Source organism: Dama dama, chromosome 20, assembly GCF_033118175.1.
Source record: "Dama dama isolate Ldn47 chromosome 20, ASM3311817v1, whole genome shotgun sequence".
Taxonomy (NCBI): Eukaryota; Metazoa; Chordata; class Mammalia; order Artiodactyla; family Cervidae; genus Dama; species Dama dama.
The window spans coordinates 91,392,156-91,418,929 of record NC_083700.1 but is presented as its reverse complement, the minus strand read 5'-3'; the positions used below and the strand labels follow the sequence as shown (position 1 = coordinate 91,418,929).

General features: G+C 42.5%; 1 protein-coding gene and 1 long non-coding RNA gene across 6 annotated transcripts in view; one reads left to right on the top strand and one right to left on the bottom strand.

The window, feature by feature from the left end:
- LOC133041363 (uncharacterized) overlaps positions 1 to 23,590 on the top strand; it is a 62,788-nt gene extending 39,198 nt beyond the window's left edge. Inside the window, exons 4-6 of one of the 4 annotated variants that reach the window (XR_009689221.1) lie at positions 16,891 to 16,949; positions 18,099 to 18,180; positions 23,030 to 23,590. This is a non-coding gene — a long non-coding RNA (uncharacterized LOC133041363). The remainder of the gene's footprint in view (positions 1 to 16,890; positions 16,950 to 18,098; positions 18,181 to 23,029) is intronic. The other 3 variants (XR_009689223.1, XR_009689224.1, XR_009689222.1) reach the window with 3 other exon arrangements.
- RAB3B (RAB3B, member RAS oncogene family) overlaps positions 1 to 26,774 on the bottom strand; it is a 73,521-nt gene that overhangs the window by 9,267 nt on the left and 37,480 nt on the right. For both annotated transcript variants that reach the window (XM_061121908.1, XM_061121909.1), the window contains exons 3-4: positions 16,146 to 16,264; positions 13,194 to 13,318 (exon numbers count right to left, since the gene is read on the bottom strand). In XM_061121908.1, coding sequence (XP_060977891.1) covers positions 13,194 to 13,318; positions 16,146 to 16,264 — 244 coding nt within the window. The remainder of the gene's footprint in view (positions 1 to 13,193; positions 13,319 to 16,145; positions 16,265 to 26,774) is intronic.

Below are 26,774 nucleotides of genomic sequence, written 5' to 3'. Positions count from 1 at the left end.
TCTTTTCAGAAACTCGCAATGAACTAAACTCACCTCTCCTCACCCTGACACTGCCCCAGAACATTTCTCCCCTACTTTTACATTCAAATCCCTTCTCTAGCCGGCTCTGGTACCTCCTCATCTCCATCTTGTATTATATCAATCTACAACTCAAGCCCCTCTAGTCACTGATGACTTTGGCAAGTGACTCACTGTCTTCCTTTCCACCCAGGCATGTACTCACTCTCAGGAACTTAGGCTTTCAGGTGCACAATCCACCCCAATACCCTGGCTCTTAATTTCTTAACCAGCTCATTTCCAACAAAATTATCTTCTGTTTTGCTTATGCTATGTCACTGTCCTTATAACTTGAGCTATTTTGAATTAGATTTGTGTGCTAAGTCATGTCCAAATGTTTATGACCCCATGGACTGCAGCATGCCAGGCCTCCCTGTCTTTCCCCATGTCCCAGAGTTTGCCCAAGTTCATGTCCATTGAACTGGTGATGCTATGCAAACATCTCATCTTCTGCCGCCCTCTTTTCCTTTTGCCTTCAATCCTTCCCAGCATCAGGGTCTTTTCCAATGAGTCAGTTCTTCGCATCAGGAGGCCAAAGTACTGGAGCTTCAGCTTCAGCATCAGTCCTTCCAATGAGTATTCAGGGTTGATATCCTTTAGGATTGACTGACTTGATCTCCTTGGTGTCCAAAGGACTCTCAAGAGTCTTGTCCAGCACCATGGTTCAAAAACATCAATTCCTCAGCATTCAGTCCAACTCACATCCATACGTGACTACTGGGAAGGCCACAGCTTTGACTATACAGACCTTTGTCGACAAAGTGATGCCTTTGCTTTTCTATACACTGTTTAGGTTTGTCTAGATTTGTGTTACTAGAGCTCACAAATGTCTAATTAATCCAGTATCCAGCCTTCACCTTATTAGGTTAACACCCAAGATTCTGCATGGCTCAACCTCTGCCCACTTCCTCAGCCTCATCTCCCTGACTCACACCATGCTCCAAAAACAACACTTTCTTATTTGGTGCTGTTACTCATGCTACTACTCTCTAGCTCTTACTCCTGACCCTCTTTATTACTCACCTGTGGAATCCCTGATTCCAAAGAGCCTTTCCTTTCTCTTCCCAACCCATCTCCACCACTCAGAACTCAGGACATACAATGTATCTTTCCCCTAGACCCTCATGGCACCTGACATGACTGTTTCCCTCAGACTCCCTCAGGAAAATACGAAGTATTTTCAACATTTAAACAAAGGGAAATGGTTAAATGGATGACAGAAGAACTAAGAGGCCAAACAGAATAGTGAAGAAACCCAGAGATTATCAACAGTGGGATGGGGGGATCTATTAATGGGACCAAAGGAAGTTAAAACCATGGAGCAAGAGTTGGAGAAGAGCAGCCCCTCCTGGAGGAGCCAGCCAAGGGGTACGGGAGACACACATGCAGGCTTTTCCCCTTTTCAACATGCCAGTTACTTGCCTGTGTCTCTCCTTGGCTAAACCGAGCCAAAAGCCGCTATCAAAGGAGTCTGGGAAACACAGCCTTTGGGCAGTTTCAAGAGAGAGAGACAGAGCAGGAGAAGGGTGAGGAATGACAGCAAACAAGCTAAGGACAGGCACAGGATGTTGAGCTTATCTCTCTACCATTTTGTTTCCCTGATCAATGAGCACCTTGAGGGCAGGGAACCTATCCACCTCTGTGTCACCAGGGTCCATCATATGTTCACTGATGGTGGCAGACTGTTCACTGTCCTCCCTGTAGAAAATGTTATATTCCCACCCACTGCCAAGTGGCTTGCAGTGCCTTCTTGTGAGAGGAATGTATCTCCTTCATCCATCAACATCAGATTTCATCATGTTAACTTGCTTTGGACAATGAATGTGGGTATTCCAAGTGCCAGTGGAAGCTTTGAATGTCTTTGTGTGGCTTGGGCCTCCCAGATTGGATCTCAGAGTTGCATGACATGGACAGAGTTACAGCTGACTTGCAACTGGCATATAACGTGAGTGGGAAATCAACCTTTACTATCTAAGCTCCTGACTTGGGTTGTTACCACATGCCATTATGCTGTCGTAATCTAAAGAATTCTCACCAACATTATGACTGAGGGTGGAAATACCAAGAGAAAATATGTCAAGCTTTTGCAAAAACATCACTGGGTGATGATACAATAGGAGCATTAGGATTTTGACTCTAAAGCCTAAGTTTGAGTATTGGACCTGCCACCTGTGACCTGTATGGCTTAGAAAAGTTACATGGTCTTCAAGTTAAAAAAAAAAGACATGGAGGTGTGGCACAGCTCATTGTGTGCAAGAAAACTTAAGTGGTCAGCTTCTTCAGTGTAATGGAGCTGAATACAATGCTACCTCCCAGGGTAGGGGTGAGGGTAAGAGTCACAAGAGACCTGCTGTGAAAACACATTGTGAATCACAAGTCATTACATCACAGTTAGTTATTCTCAGTATCAAGTAGGTCTTTATCTGCAACCAGGCTGAGTGATGCAAGGTTTCAATTCATCCCAATCCAAAAAACATTTATTGAGCACCTAAAAATAAAAGAGGCCATCTTGATGCATATAAGGGTAGACAAAATAACATAATAAACCCTGATGCATCCACTACTCAAATTTAATACATATCAACATTTCCTCCAAAAAGGGGCCATGTACAAGGGTCTGTGGGCACTGAGTGATGAGTCAGGAATTGTGTGAATTGAAATCATGGAATCAGAGGGATAGAGCTGAACAGATCTTCCCACTCAGCTAATCCAAATCCACTGCTTTTCAAAAGGGCAAATTGAGACCCAGAAACAGGAAATAAGACGCTCAAGGTCACACAGTAAACTAGTGGCAGAAGCAGGATAAAACCCTCAGTCTTCAAACGCGTAGGCTGGTACTTTTCCCTCCACACTTCACTACAGTGAGCATTTATACATGTGTTTCAAAACCACATTTTGAACAGATGTTGCAGTGAAAAAGAAAAAAAGAAGAATGGGTTTTTCTCTTTGCCTTTCCTGAGAACAAAGAAGATAAAAAAAACAGTGAGCAGGCCTCAACATTCTTAGGTTTTTACTTTAACTGCTCCTAACTCTACAACACAAGAAAGACTCTACACATGGACATCACTGGATGGTCAACACTGAAATCTGATTGATTATATTCTTTGCAGCCAAAGATGGAGAAGCGCTATACAGTCAGCAAAAACAAGACCAGGAGCTGACTGTGGCTCAGATCATGAACTCTTTATTGCCAAATTTAGACTTAAATTGAAGAAAGCAGGTAAAACCACTAGACCATTCAGGTATGACCTAAATCAAATCCCTTACAATTATACAGTGGAAATGAGAAATAGATTTAAGGAACTAGATCTGATAGACAGAGTGCCTGATGAACTAAGGATGGAGGTTCGTGACATTGTACAGGAGACAGGGTGCAAGACCATCCCCAAGAAAAAGAAATGCAAAAAAGAAAAATGGTTGTCTGAGGAGGCCTTACAAATAGCTGTGAAAAGAAAAGAAGCGAAAAGCAAAGGAGAAAAGGAAAGATATACCCATTTGAATGCAGAGTTCCAAAGAATAGCCAGGAGAGATAAGAAAGCCTTCCTCAGTGATCAATGCAAAGAAATAGAAGAAAACAATAGAATGGGGAAGACTAGAGATCTCTTCAAGAAAACTAGAGATACCAAGGGATCATTTCATGCAAAGATGGGCTCGATGAAGGACGGAAATGGTAGGGACCTAACAGAAGCAGAAGATATTAAGAAGAGGTGGCAAGAATACACAGAAGAACTGTACAAAAAAGATCTTCATGACCCAGATAATCACAATGGTGTAATCACTCACCTAGAGCCAGATATCCTGGAATGTGAAGTCAAGTGGGCCTTAGGAAGCATCACCACGAACAAAGCTTGTGGAGATGATAGAATTCCAGTTGAGCTATTTCAAATCCTGAAAGATGATGCTGTGAAGGTGCTGCACTCAATATACCAGCAAATTTGGAAAACTCAGCAGTGGCCACAGGACTGGAAAAGGTCCATTTTCATTCCAATCCCAAAGAAAGGCAATGCCAAAGAATGCTCAAACTACCGCACAATTGCACTCATCTCACACGCTAGTAAAGTAATGCTCAAAATTCTCCAAGCCAGGCTTCAGCAATACATGAACTGTGAACTTCCAGATGTTCAAGCTGGTTTTAGAAAAGGCAGAGGAACAAGAGATCAAATTGCCAACATCTGCTGGATCATCGAAATAGCAAGAGAGTTCCAGAAAAACATCTGCTTTATTGACTATGCCAAAGCCTTTGACTGTGTGGATCACAACAAACTGTGGAAAATTCTGAAAGAGATGGGAAGATCAGACCACCTGACCTGCCTCCTGAGAAATCTGTATGCAGGTCAGGAAGCAACAGTTAGAACTGGACATGGAACAACACACTGGTTCCAAATAGGAAAAGAAGTGCGTCAAGGCTGTATATTGTCACCCTGCTTATTTAACTTCTGTGCAGAGTACATCATGAGAAACGATGGGCTGCAGGAAGCACAAGCTGGAATCAAGATTGCCGGGAGAAATATCAATAACCTCAGATATGCAGATGACACCACCCTTATGGCAGAGAGTGAAGAGGAACTAAAAAGCCTCTTGATGAAAGTGAAAGAGGAGAGTGAAAAAGTTGGCTTAAAGCTCAACATTCAGAAAACTAAGATCATGGCATCTGGTCCCATCACTTCATGGCAAATAGATGGGGAAACAGTGGAAACAGTGTCAGACTTTATTTTTGGGGGCTCCAAAATCACTGCAGATGGTGACTGCAGCCATGAAATTAAAAGACGTTTACTCCTTGGAAGGAAAGTTATGACCAACCTGGATAGCATATTTAAAAGCAGAGACATTACTTTGCCAACAAAGGTCCGTCTAGTCAAGGCTGTGGTTTCCCGGTGGTCATGTATGGATGTGAGAGTTGGACTGTGAAGAAGGCTGAGCGCTGAAGAATGGATGCTTTTGAACTGTGGTGTTGGAGACGACTCTTGAGAGTCCCTTGGACTGCAAGGAGATCCAACCAGTCCATCCTAAAGGAGATCAGTCCTGGGTGTTCATTGGAAGGACTGATGCTGAAGCTGAAACTCCAAAACTTTGGCCACCTCATGTGAAGAGTTGACTCACTGGAAAAGACCCTGATGCTGGGAGGGATTGGGGGCAGGAGGAGAAGGGGACAACAGAGGATGAGATGGCTGGATGGCATCACCGACTCGATGGGCATGAGTTTGAGTAAACTCATGGGAGTTGGTGATTGACCGGGAGGCCTGGTGTGCTGTGATTCATGGGGTCGCAAAGAGTTGGACGCGACTGAGCGACTGAACTGAACTGACTGATGGTCCATCAGTAGAGAATCCCCCTGCCAATTAGGGGACACTAATTCTAACCCAGGAAGATCCCACATGCCTTGGGGCAACTAAGCCCATGTTCCACAACTACTGAGCCAGCTCTCTAGAGCCTGTGCTCCACTATGAGAAGCCACTGCAATTAGAAGCCCATACACAGCAACAAAGGGTTATTTATCCCCTGCTCATTGCAGCTAAAGAAAGCTCACATGCAGCAATGAAGACCCAGGACAGTCAAAAATAAATAATTAATAAGTAAACCACATTAGGGCTGGTATTGATGTGGAACACTCCCCTCCCAATCCCTCCAGCCCCCCGACTCTTTGCCTAACTAATATTTTTCTTATCTGTTTGTTCTCAGCTTAAGTGTTACTTTCTCAGAAGACTTTGATGCTCCGGTCTAAAATTAGGTCTCTCTTTTTTACTTTCTTCATATCACTTGTGGTGGACTTACCTTACTTTTAGTGGGAGCCCATAGCTCAGTTGGTAAAGAATCCGCCTACAATGCAGCAGACCCCGGTTTGATTCCTGGGTCAGAAAGATCCCCTGGAGAAGGGATAGGCTACCCTCTCCAGTATTCTTGGACTTCCCTTGTGGATCAGCTGGTAAAGAATTCACCTGCAGTGCAGGAGACCTGGGTTCGATCTCTGGGCTGGGAATATCCCCTCGAGAAGGGAAAGGCTACCCACACTCCAGTATTCTGGCCTGGAGAATTCCAACGACTATACAGTCCATGGCATCGCAAAGAGTCGGACACAACTGAGTGATTTTCACTTCACTACCTTACTTTTATCTGTCCACCATTCCTTCTTTTACGGAACTGCTACTTTAAACAACTGTGGTGGGACTATAGGTTATAATATTTGCCTCCCCCAGCCACTGAAATAGGCATGTAACTCATAGGTATCTGATCATAGTCTTCCCTGAGATTGATATATGGTGGTTGGGAGCAAGAATCCTCTTTTGCAGAAGTTGGAGGATATAAATCTGGAGCTGCCATCATTTATCTTATTCCCCATTCAGAGTCTGGCTATGGAAAGAGGATGAAGGGATATGCAAAGCTGAGAAATAGAGACCCAGTTGAGTCCTGTGACTAGTGGACTTCCCAGCTACATAAGCTAATACATTCTTTTTTTTTTTTTTTGAAGGCTTTTTAGTAAATTTATTTATTTTCTTTTCATTTATTTTTATTAGTTGGAGGCTAATTACTTTACAATATTGTAGCGGTTTTTGCCATACATTGACATGAATCAGCCATGGATTTACATGTGTTCCCCATCCCAATCCCTCCTCCCGCCTCCCTCCCCATCCCATCCCTCTGGGTCTTCCCAGTGCACCAGCCCTGAGCTCTTGTCTCATGCATCCAACCTGGGCTGGTGGTCTGTTTCACCCTTGATAGTACACTTGTTTCAATGCTATTCTCTCAGAACATCCCACCCTCTTTTTTAAAATTAAAGCTAGTTTGATTTGAGATTTTTATCACTTGCCATAATGAGAGTCCTAAGTCATACAGAACATATCACAGTTTTAAAGTGTTATTGAGATGTAATTTGCATACAATTTACCCATTTATAAATTTTTAATTATATATTTACTTGTATGATTATTTGTTTAATGTCTCTTTTCCCCATTAGTTCCATGATAGTAAGAATCACACCTAAGTGCCAAGATACAACCTGTCTCAGAGTGTATGCTCAATAAATATTTTTCAGTGTATAAATGTATGAGTGAATGAGTATCCTGTGCTGGATGGTTGAGATAATGAAAACAATTAGACATAACCCCGACTACTGCTGAGGTGTAGTGTGGAACAGACATGTAAATAGCTGAGTTCTGGTAAGTAGTAGAGAAAAGCTCAGGAAGTTCAGTAGGACTGAGATGAGTTACGTTGACCTACGCAAATCTAACCAATTCATTAACGCCCTCTTTAAGTGTCTTTCTAAACTATGTACTAAGACTTAATCTCACTTCTGTCGGTCTTTCTACATAAATTAGATAGATTTTTATTGGCTCTGTGTGTGTGTGTGTGTATGTGTGTACGCACGTGCACTAAATCACTTCAGTTGTGTCCGACTCTCTGTGACCCCAGGGATTGATTGTAGCCTGCCAGGTAATGCTGTCCATGGGATTTCCCTCGCAAGAATACTGGAATGGGTTGGATTTCCTCCTCCAAAGGATCTTCCTGACCCAGGGATCAAACTGGCGTCTCCTGCATCGCAGGCGAATTCTTTGTTGCTGAGCCACCGGGGAAGCCCCTTTATTGGCTCTACCATTTCCTAAATGCATAATCTTAAGCAAGAACCTCATGAACCTATGCTGAACTTGACCTATCTTGAGGAGTTATGTCGAGAATTAAAAGAGATAATTAACACAAAGCATCTCATATAATGCCTGGCTCAATATATATTAGCTATTATTACAATATTTGCTGTACAGTGAGGTTAAGTGGTTAAAAGTGCAGCTGTGGAGCCAGACTACTACTTGAGTTCAAATTCTGACTCTACCTGTTACTAGCTATGTGATCTTAAACAAGTTACTCAACTTTTCTGTGCCTCAGTTTTCTCATCTCTATAAGAAATGTACCTAAATTAAATTAAGCACTTTTAAATTAAATGAGTATTACTTAAAACACTTTGAATAGGGCCTGGCACATGGTAAATATCTAATAAATGTTTAACAAACTCACCTTTAAAAACGTTAGTCATAATGGCTTGGCATGCTGGCTATATTTTTTCCTAATATAAAATTAACTCACCTTTAAAAACAGTCTTGTTTAACCTTAAGGGCTTGAGATGCTAATTATATTTTTTCCTATTATACACCAAAATACATACATAAAATCATCATGAACATCCAGTGACATGAATCTCTTAATTAGGGAAGTGCTACTCTGCTGCTGCTGCCCCTAAGTCGCTACTCTAGACTCACACAATCCAATGATTTCAGTCAGTTCAGTTCAGTCGCTCAGTCGCGTCCAACTCTTTGCGACCCCATGAATCGCAGCACACCAGGCCTCCCGGTCCATCACCAACCCCCACAGTTTACTCAAACTCATGCCCATCGAGTCGGTGATGCCATCCAGCCATCTCATCCTCTGTTGTCCCCTTCTCCTCCTGCCCCCAATCCCTCCCAGCATCAGGGTCTTTTCCAGTGAGTCAACTCTTCACATGAGGTGGCCAAAGTTTTGGAGTTTCAGCTTCAGCATCAGTCCTTCCAATGAACACCCAGGACTGATCTCCTTTAGGATGGACTGGTTGGATCTCCTTGCAGTCCAAGGGACTCTCAAGAGTCGTCTCCAACACCACAGTTCAAAAGCATCCATTCTTCGGCGCTCAGCCTTCTTCACAGTCCAACTCTCACATCCATACATGACCACCGGGAAACCACAGCCTTGACTAGACGGACCTTTGTTGGCAAAGTAATGTCTCTGCTTTTAAATATGCTATCCAGGTTGGTCATAACTTTCCTTCCAAGGAGTAAACGTCTTTTAATTTCATGGCTGCAGTCACCATCTGCAGTGATTTTGGAGCCCCCAAAAATAAAGTCTGACACTGTTTCCACTGTTTCCCCATCTATTTGCCATGAAGTGATGGGACCAGATGCCATGATCTTAGTTTTCTGAATGTTGAGCTTTAAGCCAACTTTTTCACTCTCCTCTTTCACTTTCATCAAGAGGCTTTTTAGTTCCTCTTCACTCTCTGCCATAAGGGTGGTGTCATCTGCATATCTGAGGTTATTGATATTTCTCCCGGCAATCTTGATTCCAGCTTGTGCTTCCTGCAGCCCATCGTTTCTCATGATGTACTCTGCACAGAAGTTAAATAAGCAGGGTGACAATATACAGCCTTGACGCACTTCTTTTCCTATTTGGAACCAGTGTGTTGTTCCATGTCCAGTTCTAACTGTTGCTTCCTGACCTGCATACAGATTTCTCAGGAGGCAGGTCAGGTGGTCTGATCTTCCCATCTCTTTCAGAATTTTCCACAGTTTGTTGTGATCCACACAGTCAAAGGCTTTGGCATAGTCAATAAAGCAGATGTTTTTCTGGAACTCTCTTGCTATTTCGATGATCCAGCAGATGTTGGCAATTTGATCTCTTGTTCCTCTGCCTTTTCTAAAACCAGCTTGAACATCTGGAAGTTCACAGTTCATGTATTGCTGAAGCCTGGCTTGGAGAATTTTGAGCATTACTTTACTAGCGTGTGAGATGAGTGCAATTGTGCGGTAGTTTGAGCATTCTTTGGCATTGCCTTTCTTTGGGATTGGAATGAAAATGGACCTTTTCCAGTCCTGTGGCCACTGCTGAGTTTTCCAAATTTGCTGGTATATTGAGTGCAGCACCTTCACAGCATCATCTTTCAGGATTTGAAATAGCTCAACTGGAATTCTATCATCTCCACAAGCTTTGTTCGTGGTGATGCTTCCTAAGGCCCACTTGACTTCACATTCCAGGATATCTGGCTCTAGGTGAGTGATTACACCATTGTGATTATCTGGGTCGTGAAGATCTTTTTTGTACAGTTCTTCTGTGTATTCTTGCCACCTCTTCTTAATATCTTCTGCTTCTGTTAGGTCCCTACCATTTCCATCCTTCATCGAGCCCATCTTTGCATGAATGTTCCCTTGGTATCTCCAATGATTTATGGTTCCCTAAATACACAGGACTGTTCCTTGCCTTTGCCAGTGTTATTCCCCCTGCCTGGAAGGTCCTTGCCTTTCTTCCTCACTTGACTGCTCCTACTTATCTCCAAGACCTAATGTGGAGTCAGGGAGCCTGACCCCTCCAGCTCTGGTTTCCTTGCAAATCAGGGACTTCCCTGGTGGTCCAGTGGTTAAGAATCCACTTGCCAATGCAGGGGACAGGGATTTGATCTGTGCTCTAGGAATATTCCACATGCTTCAGGGCAACTAAGCCTGTGCACCATGACTGCTGAGCCCAAGCACCCTAGAGCCCATGCTCGGCAGCAAGAGAAGCCATCACAATGAGAAGCTCAGCACCGCAACTCGAGAAAGCCCAAGCACAGCAACAAAGACCCAGTGCAGCCAAAAATAAATTTTAAAAATGTTTTAAAGATTTTTCAAAGCAGAAATAGAGACATAGAAGTAGAGAACAAATGCATGGATACCACGGGTGAAGGGAAGGTGGTGGGAAGAACTGGGAGATTAGGATTGACACATATACACTATTGATTGTTGTTGTTCAGTTGCTAAGTCATGTCTGACTCTTTTTGACCTCAAGGACTGCACCATGCCAGGCTTCCCTGTCCTTCACTATCTTCCGGAGTTTGCTCAAATTCATCTAACCATCTGCTGCCCTCTTCTCCTTTTGTCTTCAATATTTCACAGCATCAGGGTCTTTTTCAATGAGTTAACTCTTGATATGACACATAAAATGGATAAATAATGAGGACATACTGTATAGCACAAGGAACTCCCTTGTAATGTACTGTGGCAACCTGAATGAGAAGGAAATTCAAAAGGGAGGAGATAATACGTGTATGTATGTATGGCAGATTCACTTTGCTGTACAGTAGAAAATGGCACAACATTGTAAAGCAAACTGTACTCAAATCAAAGTTAATTAAAAAAAAAAACTCAGCATGGACTTCATATTCTCTGACCCAAACTGAATAGGTACCTCCTCTGTGTCCACAGCCCCTGGTGCATCCTTCTATCACAGCACTGATCACCTGGCTTATCACAGTTTCTGTCTCAGACCGGGGAACATAGCCTATTTTGCAGTACAGTACTTGGCATGGAGTAGGAGCTTAGGAAGTCATAATTAGAATGAAGTAAAATGAAGTAGCCAAATACTTGACTCCATAAAATTTTAATCAAAATATATTTTTACAGTGTTTACTCACTGCCAGGCCATATGCCAGGCACTATGGGTATAAAGATAAACAAGACTCATTTCCTGTCCTCATGAAGCTTTCTGGAGACAGATAAGGAAACAAGTGCACCCAAGGGAGATGGGTACTGTGACTGTTGCATGCATAGGGTACTCTGAGTGGGGGAACCAAGAAAAGAGCTGGGGAGGTGTGTTTTGAAAGCTGAGTGGGGGTTCAACAGCTAGATAAGAGTGGGAGACGGGAGGTTAAAAAGAGCCTTTCAAACAGAAGGGGTATTGTTGGTCCAAGGAAAGTGCAGGGCATCTTGAGGACAGCAGGCTGAAGGCATAAGATAGCCAGAGGTCACTCATGTGTGGCCTTGGCCATATGCTTACTGTCCTGTGAACCACGGGAATGGGTATAGACACATTCTATGGGTCCTGAGGACACCTGTGATGGGGTAAGAACCATCAAGAGCCAAATGGCCCAGCCTCCCTATTTATTAAGCACCTTCATTGTGCTAATTTCTATTCCAGGCTACACTGGAAAATAGGAGAGGGAATAAAGAAGTATAGGACACTCTGCTATACATGTCCTCGTAATATACATAATACAAATATATACAACACAAATTCACATTTATATATTACACAATTTACCCACCTACCAGCCCAAATATCTGAACTTCAGAAACTGGCAGAGAATATAACTTTAAACTCCCTTCTCCTTAATACTTACAGCACTGAGGTTGTGAGAAATACTGGCTAAAAGCTAAGCAGTACACGCATTCTTCTAAAAGAAGACTTATATAAGGTGATCTTATATTAAACCCCAGTAGGAAAAAGAAAAAAAAAGCTTCTCTTTTAAGCAGCTGTAGGGAGGTGTCCTGCTGTGTGGCCACTAAGACACACCTGAGACACCTGGATCTCAATGGAGCACAAGGATCAAGGTGCATTAACCTTGGAAAAAGAGCATCACTGAGCAGCATGTTTAATCTACATTGTCTCATGACTTCATACAATCACTTTTGCTGTGAATTGTATTTTGGTGACAAAACATCAGTTTACACTGACAGAAATTGTAAGACACAGCCTACGATATTCAGTGTTGTAGTTGCTATAAAGGATGTTTGATATTAAGAACATCATCACACTCAGCATATAGAGTCTGTTCTACAGTTGCCGGGCTTCCCAAGTGGCTCAGTGGTAAAGAATTTGCCTGCCAATGCAAGAGACACAAGAGACGCGGGTTCAATCCCTGGGTTGGGAAGATCCCCTGGAGAAGGAAATGGCAACCCACTCCAGTATTCTTGCCTGGAAAATTCCATGGACAGAGGAGCCTGGCAGGCTACAGTCCATGGGGTCACAAAGAGTCAGATACAACTGAGCATACACACACTCAGTCTACAGTTGTCAGTGGAGAGCAGTGCTTCTCTGGAATAATGGGTTTGTTTTTATCTTAAGGACCATCTCTGAACCATGTAACTGATTATGTTTCCCTCTTTGCAAGGGTTGCTAGGAAGCTCAAAGTGACTATTTCAGTCCAGCTCTTGCACATGCCCCAAAACTTACAAAATGTAGTTATCTCACCCCTGGCCTTCTCTTATGTTCTCCTACCCTTGCCTTTTTTCCCTTTGCTCCAATTGTCTCATTTTTTTGTTGATATACTATGACAATGTTATAAGATACCTCAAATCCGTTGTGGAAGGAACTGGTTTAAAAAAAAGATTTCATATATTTAAATTTTATTGATACATCCAGTGTAACAAAATATATATATATATATCATAAATAATGCATTACCTAGAATTCATTAGCATGAAGCCCACATGTATATGCCCTAAATATGAAACAACACACACAGAGCACATATGCACATAATTCAGGATCACAGCACATCCTTAATGTCCCAAATACAAACACACACTTATTCCCTCCATTTGCCCCACTCCAGTGCACACATGCACCCACATGTGTCATGTACATACCAAGCTGCTCTGCGAGGAGCCGGCCCTTCTCAGTGGGAACAACCCTCTCTTCCTCCATATCACACTTGTTCCCCACCAGGATGACCTGCGCATTGTCCCAGGAGTAGGTCTTTATCTGAGTAGCCCTAAAGAGAGACAGGGAGAGGACTGTGTTATTGACACCCTCCTAGGCTAGAAAGGACCCCGAGGAGCTCACAGAAGCCCCTTCAACAAGGTTGCAATCCCACAAGCCATGCATTGTGGCCAGTAAAAAAAAACCTTTTCTTGGCAAGATTTTGAAAGTGAGCATGTATTATTTCTAAAATGAAAAATAAACTTTTAAATAGAGGAAATAAAACCAGACCTTTATATTGAGTATACATTTTTTGCGAAGCAGGTCTAACTCAGTCCCCCAACACCTCACAGGTAGGAACAGTTACCCCGCTTTTGTTTCCCTACACCTTTACTGTGGCATCTGTTATTACATTTGGCTGGATTTATCTGTCTCTCCTTGAGGGCAGAGATAGGTCTATTCTTTTTTATATGTAATTTTATTTATGTATTTATTTTTTATTCTTGGCTGTACTGGGTCTTTGTTGCTATGCCGGCTTGTCTCTAGTTGCAGCAAGTGGGGGCTACTCTTCAATCCCCTGCACAGGCTTCTCACTGTCGTTGCTTCTCTTGTTGCAGAGCACAGGCTATAGAGAGCGCAGGCTTCAGGAATTGCAGCACATGGGCTCAGTAGTTGCGGCTCCCGGGCTCTAGAGCACAGGTTCAGTAGCTATGGGGCACAAGCTTAGTTGCTCCACAGCATGTGGGATCTTCCCAGACCAGAGATCAAACCCATGTCTCCTGCAATGGCCGGTGGATTCTCTTCCACTGAGCGATCAGGAAAGCCCCATTTTTGTGGTGCCAGCCTCCCCGCCCCTCCCCCAGCATAGAGCATAGAGAAGTCAGTGAATGTCTGACGAAGGAAGGAGCCAGCAAATAGTTAATCCTGAAGCAGATCTAAATAAACTCTGATCCTATCCCGATACTGACATTCAATCTAACTCAACCTTAACTGCAGACTGAACCAACTACCAACCCTGCTCCTAAAGCTGATTTCACTACCCATCTTCTCTTTAAGGGTGAAAAGCCACTTCCTCAATGGATGGAATTCACTCAACCACCATTTGTGGTGAAACTACATAGAGCCAGGTTCTGTGCTGGGCACTGAGGTTTAGATGGCAGATGGGTGCTAGGTTGGGACCAAGTTTCCCAGAGGCAAAACTGAAGGTCAGAGCTTGGAAAAAACAGTCTTCAGCCTCAAGGCAGGGACCTGGAGCCAACTCCCTGTGCCACTCTTCTGTCATCTTCCTCCCTCCTCCCACCTCCATCCACTCTCAGCTCCTAGATTAGCAACTTAGGTTATTCTTGGAGGAATCATCACCAGGTGTTAAAGTCACTGTGTTCCTGAGGCAGGATGAACAGGGACTGATAGAGAAAGGGAAGGAGGTCAAGGCTGGAAGGGAATGGGCAGTGTGGAGATACTTAAAGAGCTAATCTCTTCATGGTGGGAGGTGAGGATGAGAGGAGATAGAGGGGAGAAGGGAGGAGGAGGGAAAAGTCAAGACTGGAGGGAAGGGAGAGAATAAGACAGGGGAAAAAAACAGGAGCAAAAAAAGGTATAATGAGAGAGCAAGAGAAAAAAGAAGGAGGAAAGGAGAAAAAAAGGAAGGTGGATAAAAGGAGTTGTTAAAAGGAAAGAGGGAGAAAGGAGGAAAAAGGGAATGACCAAGAGGCTGAGAAGGAGAACACATGAGTGACAGGCATGTGGGTGGCACCCTAGACTGCTGTTCAGAACTGGGAAGTGGGGGTAGGCAGCCTGAAAGGTCACTCCCAGCTCAAGGCTCCAAGGAACCAATGGTGCCTCACATAGTCATGGCAACTGTTCCTTGGCAGAAGCAAAGTCTTCAAAGGGTAGCTGTTGGGCAAAAAAGAACAGAAGACATGCTTGGCACTGGCTAGCACTGCTGCACTGTGCCCGGCCTGCTCTGCCTCTCCGACTGTGGATAAGGACCAGGCACAGATTCTCCATCTTCCACATTCTTATCCTCTCCACTGAATAGGGACACCCGGTCCTGGCCTTCCCTCTTCACCTCTCCTTCTCTTCACGCTCCCTTCTCCTTGTGAGTAATTTTCCAGGGAGAAAGAAGTAAGTCAGCAGTCCCCAACCATTTTGGCACCAGAGACTGGTTTGATGGAAGGCAGTTTTTCCAGGATTGGGGTAGGGGAGTTTAGTTCAGGCAGTAATGCAAGAGATGGGGATGTGGCCTGGGGGTGCTGGGGGCCTCTGATATAAGTTGCTCAGAGGCTATACCTCCAGGGAATTGTGTCAGATTCTATTGTATATTGAACTGTTATGAACTTGACCCTCACCCCCCAGCCAAGGGATAAACTTTATAGGGAAACAATATGTGGATTCACTTAGTAATCTATCCAGAATGAATTTTTCTAAAATACTAATCTGAACCTGTTGTTTCCCAGTTCAAATGTCCTTACCTACAAATAAAACCCAAAGTCCCTACCCCAGCACATAAAATCCTTCATGACCTCTGCTCTTCCTACCCTCTCACCTACCTTCTTGCCTTTGCACATCTGTACTCCTTTTCTGCAACATTCTTATCCATTTGTCCCTCTGGCTAATTCTTGTCCATCTTCAAACTGTAGTATGTCAGCAATTCCAGGACACATTCCCTAACTCCCCAAGCTAGGTTTCTACAGCCCGGGTACCACTCTCATCACTGCACCTGTCACAGGATATTGTCATTGCTTGCTCACTGATCTAGCCTCTCTGCTCATCTGTGAACTTTGTGAAGACAGGAGCCATGTCTTATTCATCTGGTTTTCCCTAACACATAGCGTAGGGCTTAGCACAAGCTAGGGTTTCATGAACAATTTGATGGATGGATGAATGAATGAATCTCATACCAGTCTTGGACAGCATTGAAAGATTCCTCATTGGTGATGTCATACATCAGAATGAAGCCCATGGCTCCACGGTAATAGGCTGTGGTGATGGTCCGGTACCGCTCCTGCCCAGCTGTGTCCTAGGTGGGGAAAGGAAGGAGTCAGCCTCATAGAAAACCTGTTTTTGTTTCTAAAAAGTCCCCAGGACAATTAACTAATAATCCAAAGTATTTTTAAGGAGCATCTATTATTTACCTTGTACTTGGTGACTATAATAAAATGGTTTTTGAAACATCATAGAAATTAATAAGAAAATAATTAAAATCCCAGTAGAAAAATGAGCAGGAGGAAAGAACATTTCACAAAAGAACTGTAAATAGATAATTATTATATTAAAAGACTTTTCTTTGTTTTTAATTATAATTCTGTTATAGACAAGGATGTAGTGAGATGTACAACCTTACACCTTGTTTGTGGAAGTGGAACTTGGTTCAGTCTTTCTGGAAATCAATTTGGAAGTCCCAAGAGTATTAAAAATATTTGTACCCTTTGATCTGGAAATTTTTCCTTCTAAAAACTTTTTTACAAAAATACAAAATCAGACTAACATTAATATTTATGCACAAAAATTTTGGTTACAACTCTAAACAGTGTAAAAGTATCATTAACATATATCCAACTTTAGAATGGTTATGTGTTTATTTATATAAGATGGAACAATGCTTGTATGTGCAATGTAATGTCAGTTTCATAATGATATTTGCAGAGAAGAAAACTGAAAAGAAACACATCAGAAGGTTAATAGTGTCTATCTCTGTAAGAAAGGTAAGAATTATCAGGATTTTCATTTTCTTCAGGTATTTTTACTGTCTCTAATGCTAAACATGTATTATTTATACAAGGAGAAACAAACATTTTCACTAAATATATATATATATATATATATATATATGACTAAGACAATTCTTTATCTCAAGCAGCTCACAGTCTAGTTGGAAAGACAAACACAAACAAGCTAAGTCAAATCAGACAATAAAGCGTTAATGGAATACTCTGGGGTGCTTCACAATGTCCACACAGTCCTCATGTCAGGGACCAATCAGTTGTCTCTGCATCATTATAGTTTTAGATGTGTGATACTGGAGCACATGTAAAACATTTCTTCATATATTACCTCATTTAAATTTTATTAAAAAAACTCTGTGAGGTAAGGATCAGTATTTACATTTTATAGTTGAGAATGCAAAACTGCAGAGAGGGTGAGTGACTTTCCCAAGGACACAAACTGGTTAAAAAAAAAGCTATGTCTTAAATCTAGGACTTTTGATCCCAAGTCTGATGCATATACCATTATACTTCAGTCAATGAAAGGTTTATCCACTGGCATTTACTGAACACTACCCATAATGATATTAAAAACAAAAAATGGGAACAAAAGAATTATGACACGTCATTATTAGTACATATGTTACACCTATTATCCACAAACTTTAGAAAAACCCTGTAAGGTACATATTATTACTCCCACTTTACAGTTGAGAAAACTGAGGTTCACAGAGACTGTCCATCAAATGTAAGAATTGGGATTCAAAACAAGTCTGTCTGTCTGACTCCTACACCTATTTCAGTATCTCACCTTGGCTATGAATCATAATTTGTGTGATACAGAAACAGAACAAGCATTATCCTTGCCCTCAGGAAGGCTCAGAAAAAGTATAGAGGTGGCTAAGACATACCACCAAACTCATAATTAGCAATGTCATCAGTGTCAAATAAGTGGTATAAAGAAAATGTGTCACACAATTCAGATAAAGTAGAAATATGGTGATTTAGGGTAGTTATGAAAGATGTCAAAGCAGAGATAGTGCACCAGTTAGGATAGACTGGGCTACTCAATAATTATAAGCAATCTCAAAATCTCAGCAGCTTCAATAACAAAGTTTTATCTTTCACTATTTTTATATATCCATTAAGAGTTGGCTGGGTGCTCTGCTCTTTGTCTGCCTCATTCCAGGATAAAGACTGACGGAGCAGCTATGAGAAGGAAAGAAAGTGTGTAAGTCATGTTTTGGCTCTTCCATTTTTCTCATTCACTGACCAAAGCAAGTCACACGCCCACACCCAAGAAAGCGCAATCCTATAAAATGTCCAGGAGGAGAATGGGAAATGTGGTAGATGGCATAACCACTCCCATGGATGGAATCTCTACCAAGTCCAGCAGCATTACCTAAAGATGTGGTTACTTGGTAACAGAAGGAAGACAACAGGGATTTTCCTAAATAAGAATTTTCCAAGCAGAGAAGTGAAGGAAAGGTATTTTGGCATAAGGAAGAGTTTTTTCCCGTGGCTACTCCAGAAGAACTTAAGGAAGTGTGGGAAATGAGTAGGCAATGAAATTAGAAAGAGCTTTGAATGCCATGCTACGGAATTTGAATTTGATCTTTTAGGATCAAAGATTTTGAGGTAGGATATTAACATGATTTGATCTGAACTTTAGAAAGACCACTCTGACTGTGATATGGAGAATGAATTGGAGGAAGTAGAGATGGGAAGCAGGCAGGCTGGTTGGTGAGATCTTTGCAATGGCTCAGGTGAGACCCAAGAAGGATTTGAACTAGAGTGGTAGCCGTGGGGATGGAGTAGAAATAGATTCAACAAGTATTTAAGGGGTGACTTACAGACATGGCAAACAGGTCAGTTATTTTTCTGGCAGGGCCCAGTTTCTTCACGTCCTATGCAATTCAGCTCTGACCCAGACTTGCACATTACTCAGCAAAACAAAGTCTGCATTTAACACATCCACCATCCCTGAAGAGCATTTGCATCACCATCTCCTGTTTGTTAAGCATGGTTTGGGGGTGTCTTACTCTTTACTTCAAGCAGCTTATCAGACTATTCCTTCTGACCACATACAGTACTTCTCCCTAAGAGTTCCGGCAAATAGAATTGTATCCAGCTCATGGATGAGTAGTGTAGAATGAACGAGTAGATGGGTGTAATGAATAAGTAGTGTAGAATGGGTGAGTAGATGAATGAATTAAAAGATGAATGAAAAGATAGATGAGTGAATGTGTGAGTGAGGGTGAGTGAGTAAACATCTAACACAGGAATCTTAGGCACTAATATTAGAGAGATACTCACTGTCTGTTATATCTACACAAAAGCTCTGAGCGTGTGTACCTATGAACCACTGCAGCAGCTCTTACCTCTACTTCCTGAACTCCACAGAGCCGACAAGACAGATGAGATTCTTTCCACCAGTCCCAAATCTTTCTCAGGCCTCAAATCTTGTTCTGTAGGGTTTAGAATTAAGCCACCTGTCCAGACTAGGGATCTGAAGGCCCAAGCAGGATTTTCGAGCAACTGCACTGCCAGCAGTTCTCATCTCTCCTCACTCCACCTGCATTACACCACTTCTCTGTGACAGTTTCCAGTCTGCCATCTCTACCTGGAGTCTGGACCTGTGCTCCATCTCTTTGACAAAGAATCCTGCTACTCAACTGATGCCCAATTAATTGTAAATCCTGGTATTGAATAATAAATAAGCTTGGACAAGGAATTCGTTTTACCTCTACACTCTCAGTGCCTTGGACAGGGCTATGCACACATTAGGGATTCAATCACCACTTGCTAAACAAAAAGCCCATATGGTTTTGAGGTTAAGAGCGTGGTCTTTCGAGTTAGACTTCTGGGTGTAAACCCCTATTCTAGCACTTACTAGCTTTGTGACAATGGTAGGCAGCCTCTAAAATGAATCGCAATGATTCCTGTGTCCTAGTATTCACACTTTTGGATAATTCTCTCCTGGGGCAATTTTCCTTTTGGGGCCTTAGTTTCTTCATCTATAAAGTGGGAATGATAACAATACCTATTTCACAAAGTTACCTCAAAGATTAAGAAAGTTATTATATCCGAAAAGCTTGGAACAGTTCCTTATACAGCATAAGTGCCACTTAGGTGTTGTTTTTGTACTTCCACAGTCAGCCCCAGGAGCAGGGCCAGCTTCCGAGGGTCTGCCCAGCAGGACTGAGCAAGTCTCATGCCACGGGCCACCCTGCTCTCATTCAGACCTGCTCAGGGCAGCATCCACTCAGGGTCTAAATATGATTTGTCATTGTTGTCATTGTTTAGTTGCTCAGTTGTGTCTAACTCTTTTGCAACCCCATGGTCTGTAGCCTGCCAGGCTCCTCTGTCCATGGGATTTTCAAGGCAAGAATAGTGGAGTGGCTTGTCATTTCCTTTTCCAGGGTATCTTCCCAACCCAGGGATCAAACCCACATCTCCTGCATTGGCAGGTTGGTTCTTTACCACTGAGCCACTTGGGAAGCCCCTCAATATGAAGCTTCCCTCAAAGGGCAGAAAATGGACAGACAGAAAGGGAGTGGATGAATTAAGAGTTGAGCAGGCTTTGGTCTGACTCGCAGATTTTCCTATCATTAACTGTGTGATTTTGGATGGCTTGGTTTTTTCATCTCTCTGAGGCTCAGTTTCTTCACAATTTGAATGATAATACCTACTTTGTAGGGTGTTTGTAATTAAGTAAGATTTTTTAAAATGTCTAGCTCATACTAGGTACTCAAGTATAGGAGTATTTGCCCCTTGTATTATTATTTAACTTTTCTAAGGCTTAATTTCCTCATTAATAAAGTGGTGACAATAATACCAGTCCTTTTCTTTAATGTTGTTTTTTTTAATTGTGGTAAAAGTCACATAATATAAAACATACTATTTTAACCATATTTAAGTCTACAGTTCAGTGCCACTAAGTACATTCACATTGTTGGCCAACTCTCACCATCACCCATCCCCTGAATTTTTCATCTTCCTAAACTGAAACTCTATACCCATTCCCCCTCCCCAAACCCCCGCCCCTGACCCCTGGCATTTACCAATGTACCTTCTGACTCTATGAATTTGACTATTCTAGGTATCTCCTATAAGTGAAATCAAATAGTATTTGTCTGCAAAATAATAACACCAGTCCTGAAGTGGTTGTGTGAGGATTAGAGATAATGTATTCATAGAGCTTGGGAGAGTGCCAGGCACATAGTAGGTGTGTAATAAAGCTTATAGTAGCTGTGCCTATTACTGTCGATATTATTGTTTTTCACCTAAAGAAAAGCAAGGTTGGAAACAACAATCCAGCTCTCACTATCCTGTGCTCAATGGAAAGTGGCCCAGAGAATCGCTCCTGAAACTCCCTCTCTCTTTTATTTTTAAAAATCACTTTGATGAACATTGATTCCCCTCCCACTGATGAGAGTCAGAAATAGAACCAAAGAGGAGACAGGAAGGGGGAAAAAAAGAGGCATGACTCACTATCTACTTGAAGAAGGAGACCGTGTCATCAAGAGCAATTGATTCACTTCTACGAAGCAGACATTCATTGAGCTCTTCACATGGGCAGAGCACTATGCCAGAGACTGGACATGGGGACACGCAAGCCACTACCCTGGCCTCCAGCAGCCCTGTCAGTGTGACTGACAGACACAGGGGCCAGAGAGAAGGGCGATAACATTAACTGAACACCTACTATGTGCCAGGCACTTCAATAAGTGCTTCATATATGGCATCTTATTATTTGTACTAACCAAATAAAACCTGCTAAGTGCCAGGCGCTATGCTAAGCACTTTTCCTATTTTACTTAATTTTCAAAACAGCCTTGAAATACTGTTATCTGTACTTACAGATAAGGAAAATTTAAATAACTTGCCTAAGATCTTGTAACCAGTTCATGGCAGACTGAGATTCAAACCTAGGTCTGATTCCAAAGCCTGTGCTCTTCCCAGAATATCCTTTGCTGTAGGTTATTCCTCCTAACTATTACATCAGCCTGAAGCAGGACAAGTTTGAGTCCCCATTTTATATATGAATTAACTGAGGGTCACAGAGTTTAAGTAGCTTGCTAGAGTCACAAACTATAAGGAAGTAGAGTCAGGATTCAAATTCTGTGTTTTGACAAAAGTTTGTGTATTGTCTACACAGCCTATAGCCCAACCAGACTGTATATTCTTAATTCCTCTCTGCTCCTCAGGATAGGACCCAGCCCACTTCCAGACAGGAGAACCTCCAACCATGTCTAAGGTTTCCTAAGGCCAACATCTCTCCTCCACCATAGGAAAGGGCTGGAAATCACCCACAAAGCTTAAATAGAGTCATGTGTCTGGCACACAGGTGTTCAGCCAATATTAGTTATCTTCTTTATCTCCCACTGAATCATCGATCCAACACACATCCATCATTTCTGGAATTTCCACATTGTCACCCACACATGCAGTACTCATTTCTGCTCCATATGTCTGTTCATGTACTCTCTTGGCCACATATGCCCTCTCCCAGCTCCTCCACGTGTCTTAACTATCAGACTGTTGAATTCTAAAATTAAATCTTAGAAGTTACTCAATCCACCCACTTACTTAAAAAACGAATTCCTTCTATAGTATACTTGCATTTAAGTGTTCCCAGTGTTAGATGCCTACCACCTCAAAAGGCAGCCACTCCACTGATGGACAGTTCTGAGTATTACAACATTTCTTCCTTCTCTTGAGCTGAAAGCTGCATGTGGTAATTTCTATCCATTGATTTAATTCTGTTCTCTGGAGACCCAAAGAATAAATTTAATTTTTCACTCATGTGGCAGCCCTCCAAATATTTAAGTCCTATGTTTGTTTAGCTCTTAGAGTTTACAAAGTATTTTTTTCTTATTATCTCAGTTAGTTCTCAGAGAAATCCTATGAGAGAATAACCAATATCTCCATTCCATATTAAAAAAAAAAAAAAAACCTGAGACTTGTAGAGGTGAATGATGAAAAGAGGCTTAAATAAAACCAGGTCTTCTGGCTCCAAGGGACGAATGTTCTTGGCACTGGACTCCATCTCTGATGTTTCAAATCATCTGTTACAGGAGCCACAATCAAACGGAATGACCAGAAAGAACAGTGACGGGAATTTGAAACAGTGTCATGGGGAGAGCGGCTGAAGCAAGAAAGAAGCTCTGAGGAAGGGTACTGCCATCTCCAAATATCTAAAGTGCCGAAAGGATTTTCATTCTTTTCCTTTCTTTTTTTTTCTGAATCTTCACTGGGCACTGATTCTGTGGTAAGTGTTGGTTAGGTCCTGAAGATATAAGGTTGAATATTATACAGCCTGCTTAAACTCTATACTGTCTGTTTACTGTCAAGAGAAACATGTATTGAATGGGGACTTTAAAGCAGGAGGGGCCATTCCCACAGAGCCTTCTAGCACCTTTCCCTGAGGCAACACTCCTCCTCTGGCGCTCAGCTCAGCTCAGCAGAGAAGCCGCCCAGACCATCCTGGCAATGTTAAATGCTACAATTACATCCTCTCCTGGCACCATGTACTTCTCCTTTGTAGCACTCATCCTCACTGCAATTTTGCATTTATTTGTGCAATTATTTGATTAAAGTCTGTCTCCCCTGCCAAACTGCAAGGGCCATAAGAACAAGGTGTCTGGTTTTGCTTATTCTTTGGTGTCCAGTGCCTGGCAAAACACTGGCACAGGGGGCGGGGAGATTTCCAATAAATATTTGAAAAGGACTGAAAGGGTGAACTTTGGGAGTGACTGCAACATTTCTGATAGAGCACAATGAATGTCAGATGGGTCTTTCTAAATCTCGTCTTCTAAAATCTCATCTCTTTTGGTCTAAATCCCTCCCTTTACTTCCCACAGGCCACCTCATAGGCTACAAACAGTAGAAAGCAGACCCTTCAGGATTGATTCAGTTCCTTCCCTCCCATTCCTCCACTGAACCAATGAGTTTCAGCTTTGCCTAACTACTTGTGGTTTTCCAAACACTGCTCCTTCACACCCCTGGACCTTAATCTGATACACTGCTCTTTGCCTAAAATCCCCTTTCTCCTCTATGATTCACAACTTTATTCAAGGTCACATCCTCTGAACTGTCCTTGACCTCCTCTCCCCTGACAAAGGAACTTCTTTCTCTGCCCTCTTTAGTTTGGCATTAGATCATTGCATGTATCACATTTATTAGAGTTACTGGGTTATTCATCTCTGAGACCCAATATTTATTTAGTTAAATTAAATCCCAGGTCCTCAATTATAGCACCCAGCACATAGTTAGTTACTCAGTTCAGTCGCTCAGTTGTGTCCGACTCTTTGCAACCCCATGAACGGCAGCACGCCAGGCCGCCCTGTCCATCACCAACTCCCGGAGTTTACTCAAACTCATGCCCATAGAGTCGGTGATGCCATCCAACCATCTCATCCTCTGTCGCCCCCTTCTCCTCCTGCCCCCAATCCCTCCCAGCATCAGGGTCTTTTCCAAGGAGTCAACTCTTCACATGAGGTGGCCAAAGTATTGGAGTTTCAGCTTCAGCATCAGTCCTTCCAATGAATACCCAGGACCTATCTCCTTCAGGATGGACTGGCTGGATCTCCCTGCAGTCCAAGGGACTCTCAAGAGTCTTCTCCAACACCACAGTTCAAAAGCATCAATTTTTCGGCGCTCAGCTTTCTTCACAGTCCAACTCTCACATCCATACATGACCACTGGAAAAACCATAGCCTTGACCAGATGGACCTTTGTTGGCAAAGTAATGTCTCTGCTTTTTAATATGCTATCTAGATTGGTCATAACTTTCCTTCCAAGGAGTAAGCGTCTTTTAATTTCATGGCTGCAGTCACCATTTACAGTGATTTTGGAGCCCCAAAAAATAAAGTCTGACACTGTTTCCACTGTTTCCCCATCTATTTCCCATGAAGTGATGGGACCAGATGCCATGATCTTAGTTTTCTTAATGTTGAGCTTTAACCAACTTTTTCACTCTCCTCTTTCACTTTCATCAAGAGGCTTTTTAGTTCCTCTTCACTTTCTGCCACAAGAGTGGTGTCATCTGCATATCTTAGGTTATTGATATTTCTCCTGGCAATCCTGATTCCAGCTTGTGCTTCTTCCAGCCCAGCATTTCTCATGATGTACTCTGCATAGAAGTTAAATAAGCAGGGTGACAATATACAGCCTTGACGTACTCCTTTTCCTATTTGGAACCAGTCTGTTGTTCCATGTCCAGTTCTAACTGTTGCTTCCTGACCTGCATACAGGTTTCTCAAGAGGCAGGTCAGGTGGTCTGGTATTCCCATCTCCTTCAGAATTTTCCACAGTTTATTGTGATCCACACAGTTGAAGGCTTTGGCGTAGTCAATAAAGCAGAAATAGATGTTTTTCTGGAACTCTCTTGCTATTTCGATGATCCAGTGGATATTGATAATTTGATCTCTTGTTCCTCTGCCTTTTCTAAAACCAGCTTGAACATCTGGAAGTTCTCAGTTCACGTATTGCCAAAGCCTGACTTGGAGAATTTAGAGCATTACTTTACTAGCATGTGAGATGAGTGTAATTGTGCAATAGTTTGAGCATTCTTTGGCATTGCCTTTCTTTGGGATTGGAATGAAAACGGACCTTTTCCAGTCCTGTGGCCACTGCTGAGTTTTCCAAATTTGCTGGCATATTGAGTGCAGCACTTTCACAGCATCATCTTTCAGGATTTGAAATAGCTCAACTAGAATTCCATCACATCCACTAGCTTTGTTTGTAGTGATGCTTTCTAAGGCCCACTTGACTTCACATTCCAGGATGTCTGGCTCTAGGTGAGTGATCACACCATTGTGATTATCTGGGTCATGAAGATCTTTTTTGTACAGTTCTTCTGTGTATTCTTGCCACCTCTTCTTAATATCTTCTGCTTCTGTTAGGTCCATACCATTTCTGTCCTTTATTGAACCCATTTTTGCATGAAATGTTCCCTTGGTATCTCTAATTTTCTTGAAGAGATCTCTAGTCTTTCCCATGTTTTCCTCTATTTCTTTGCATTGATCGCCGAGGAAAGCTTTCTTATCTCTCCTGGCTATTCTTTGGAACTCTGCATTCAAATGGGAATATCTTTCCTTTTTTCCTTTGCTTTTCGCTTCTCTTCATTTCACAGCTATTTGTAAGGCTTCCTCAAACAACCCAGCACATAGTAGGCACTTAATAAGAATGCTGGTGAATGAAACTCAAAGGTTGATCCTGTGCTAAGGACAGAAAACTCATTTAGAAACTTAGGAATGGTAGAAAAATCACCTGTGAGAAAAGGGTCCCCTCTTCTTTCTGATTCCTTTCCAAGTTATTAGACAAAAGAGGAAGGCCCAGAGCAGTGACAGACTTAAGAAGTCACACAACTAGGAAGAGGTTATCTCTGGGGCCTCTGTCCTTGCTTGGATCCTGCCCTATTATATACAAGCTCGCTAGTCAAACTTGCTAGTCAAACTTCTCCCAGCCGCTCTTTAACTCATTTCCTCCAGGTGAGGTTGCGGGCGGTAGGGTAGGGGGATGATGAGCATCAGGAAGGCAGGTAATAAGAGCTTCTGAGCTGGTTCCCCCCCTTATCCTACACCCTGATCCACAGCTGCCAAACTCCAAACCCTTGGTATTCTGCAGCACCTGGGAGCCGAGGCATCATGTCCCATAGGAATGGGAGGAAAGCAGAAGGAGAGAGCTTTTCAGGGACATTTGGTGGAGCCAAGGAGAAGCAAAGGATTGAGGAAAGGAAAGAGTGTCCCCTTAAAACTGGCTTGGTGTTACACCCATCTGTCCTCAGTAGTATAGACCACACTTGGAGCACCCTACAGT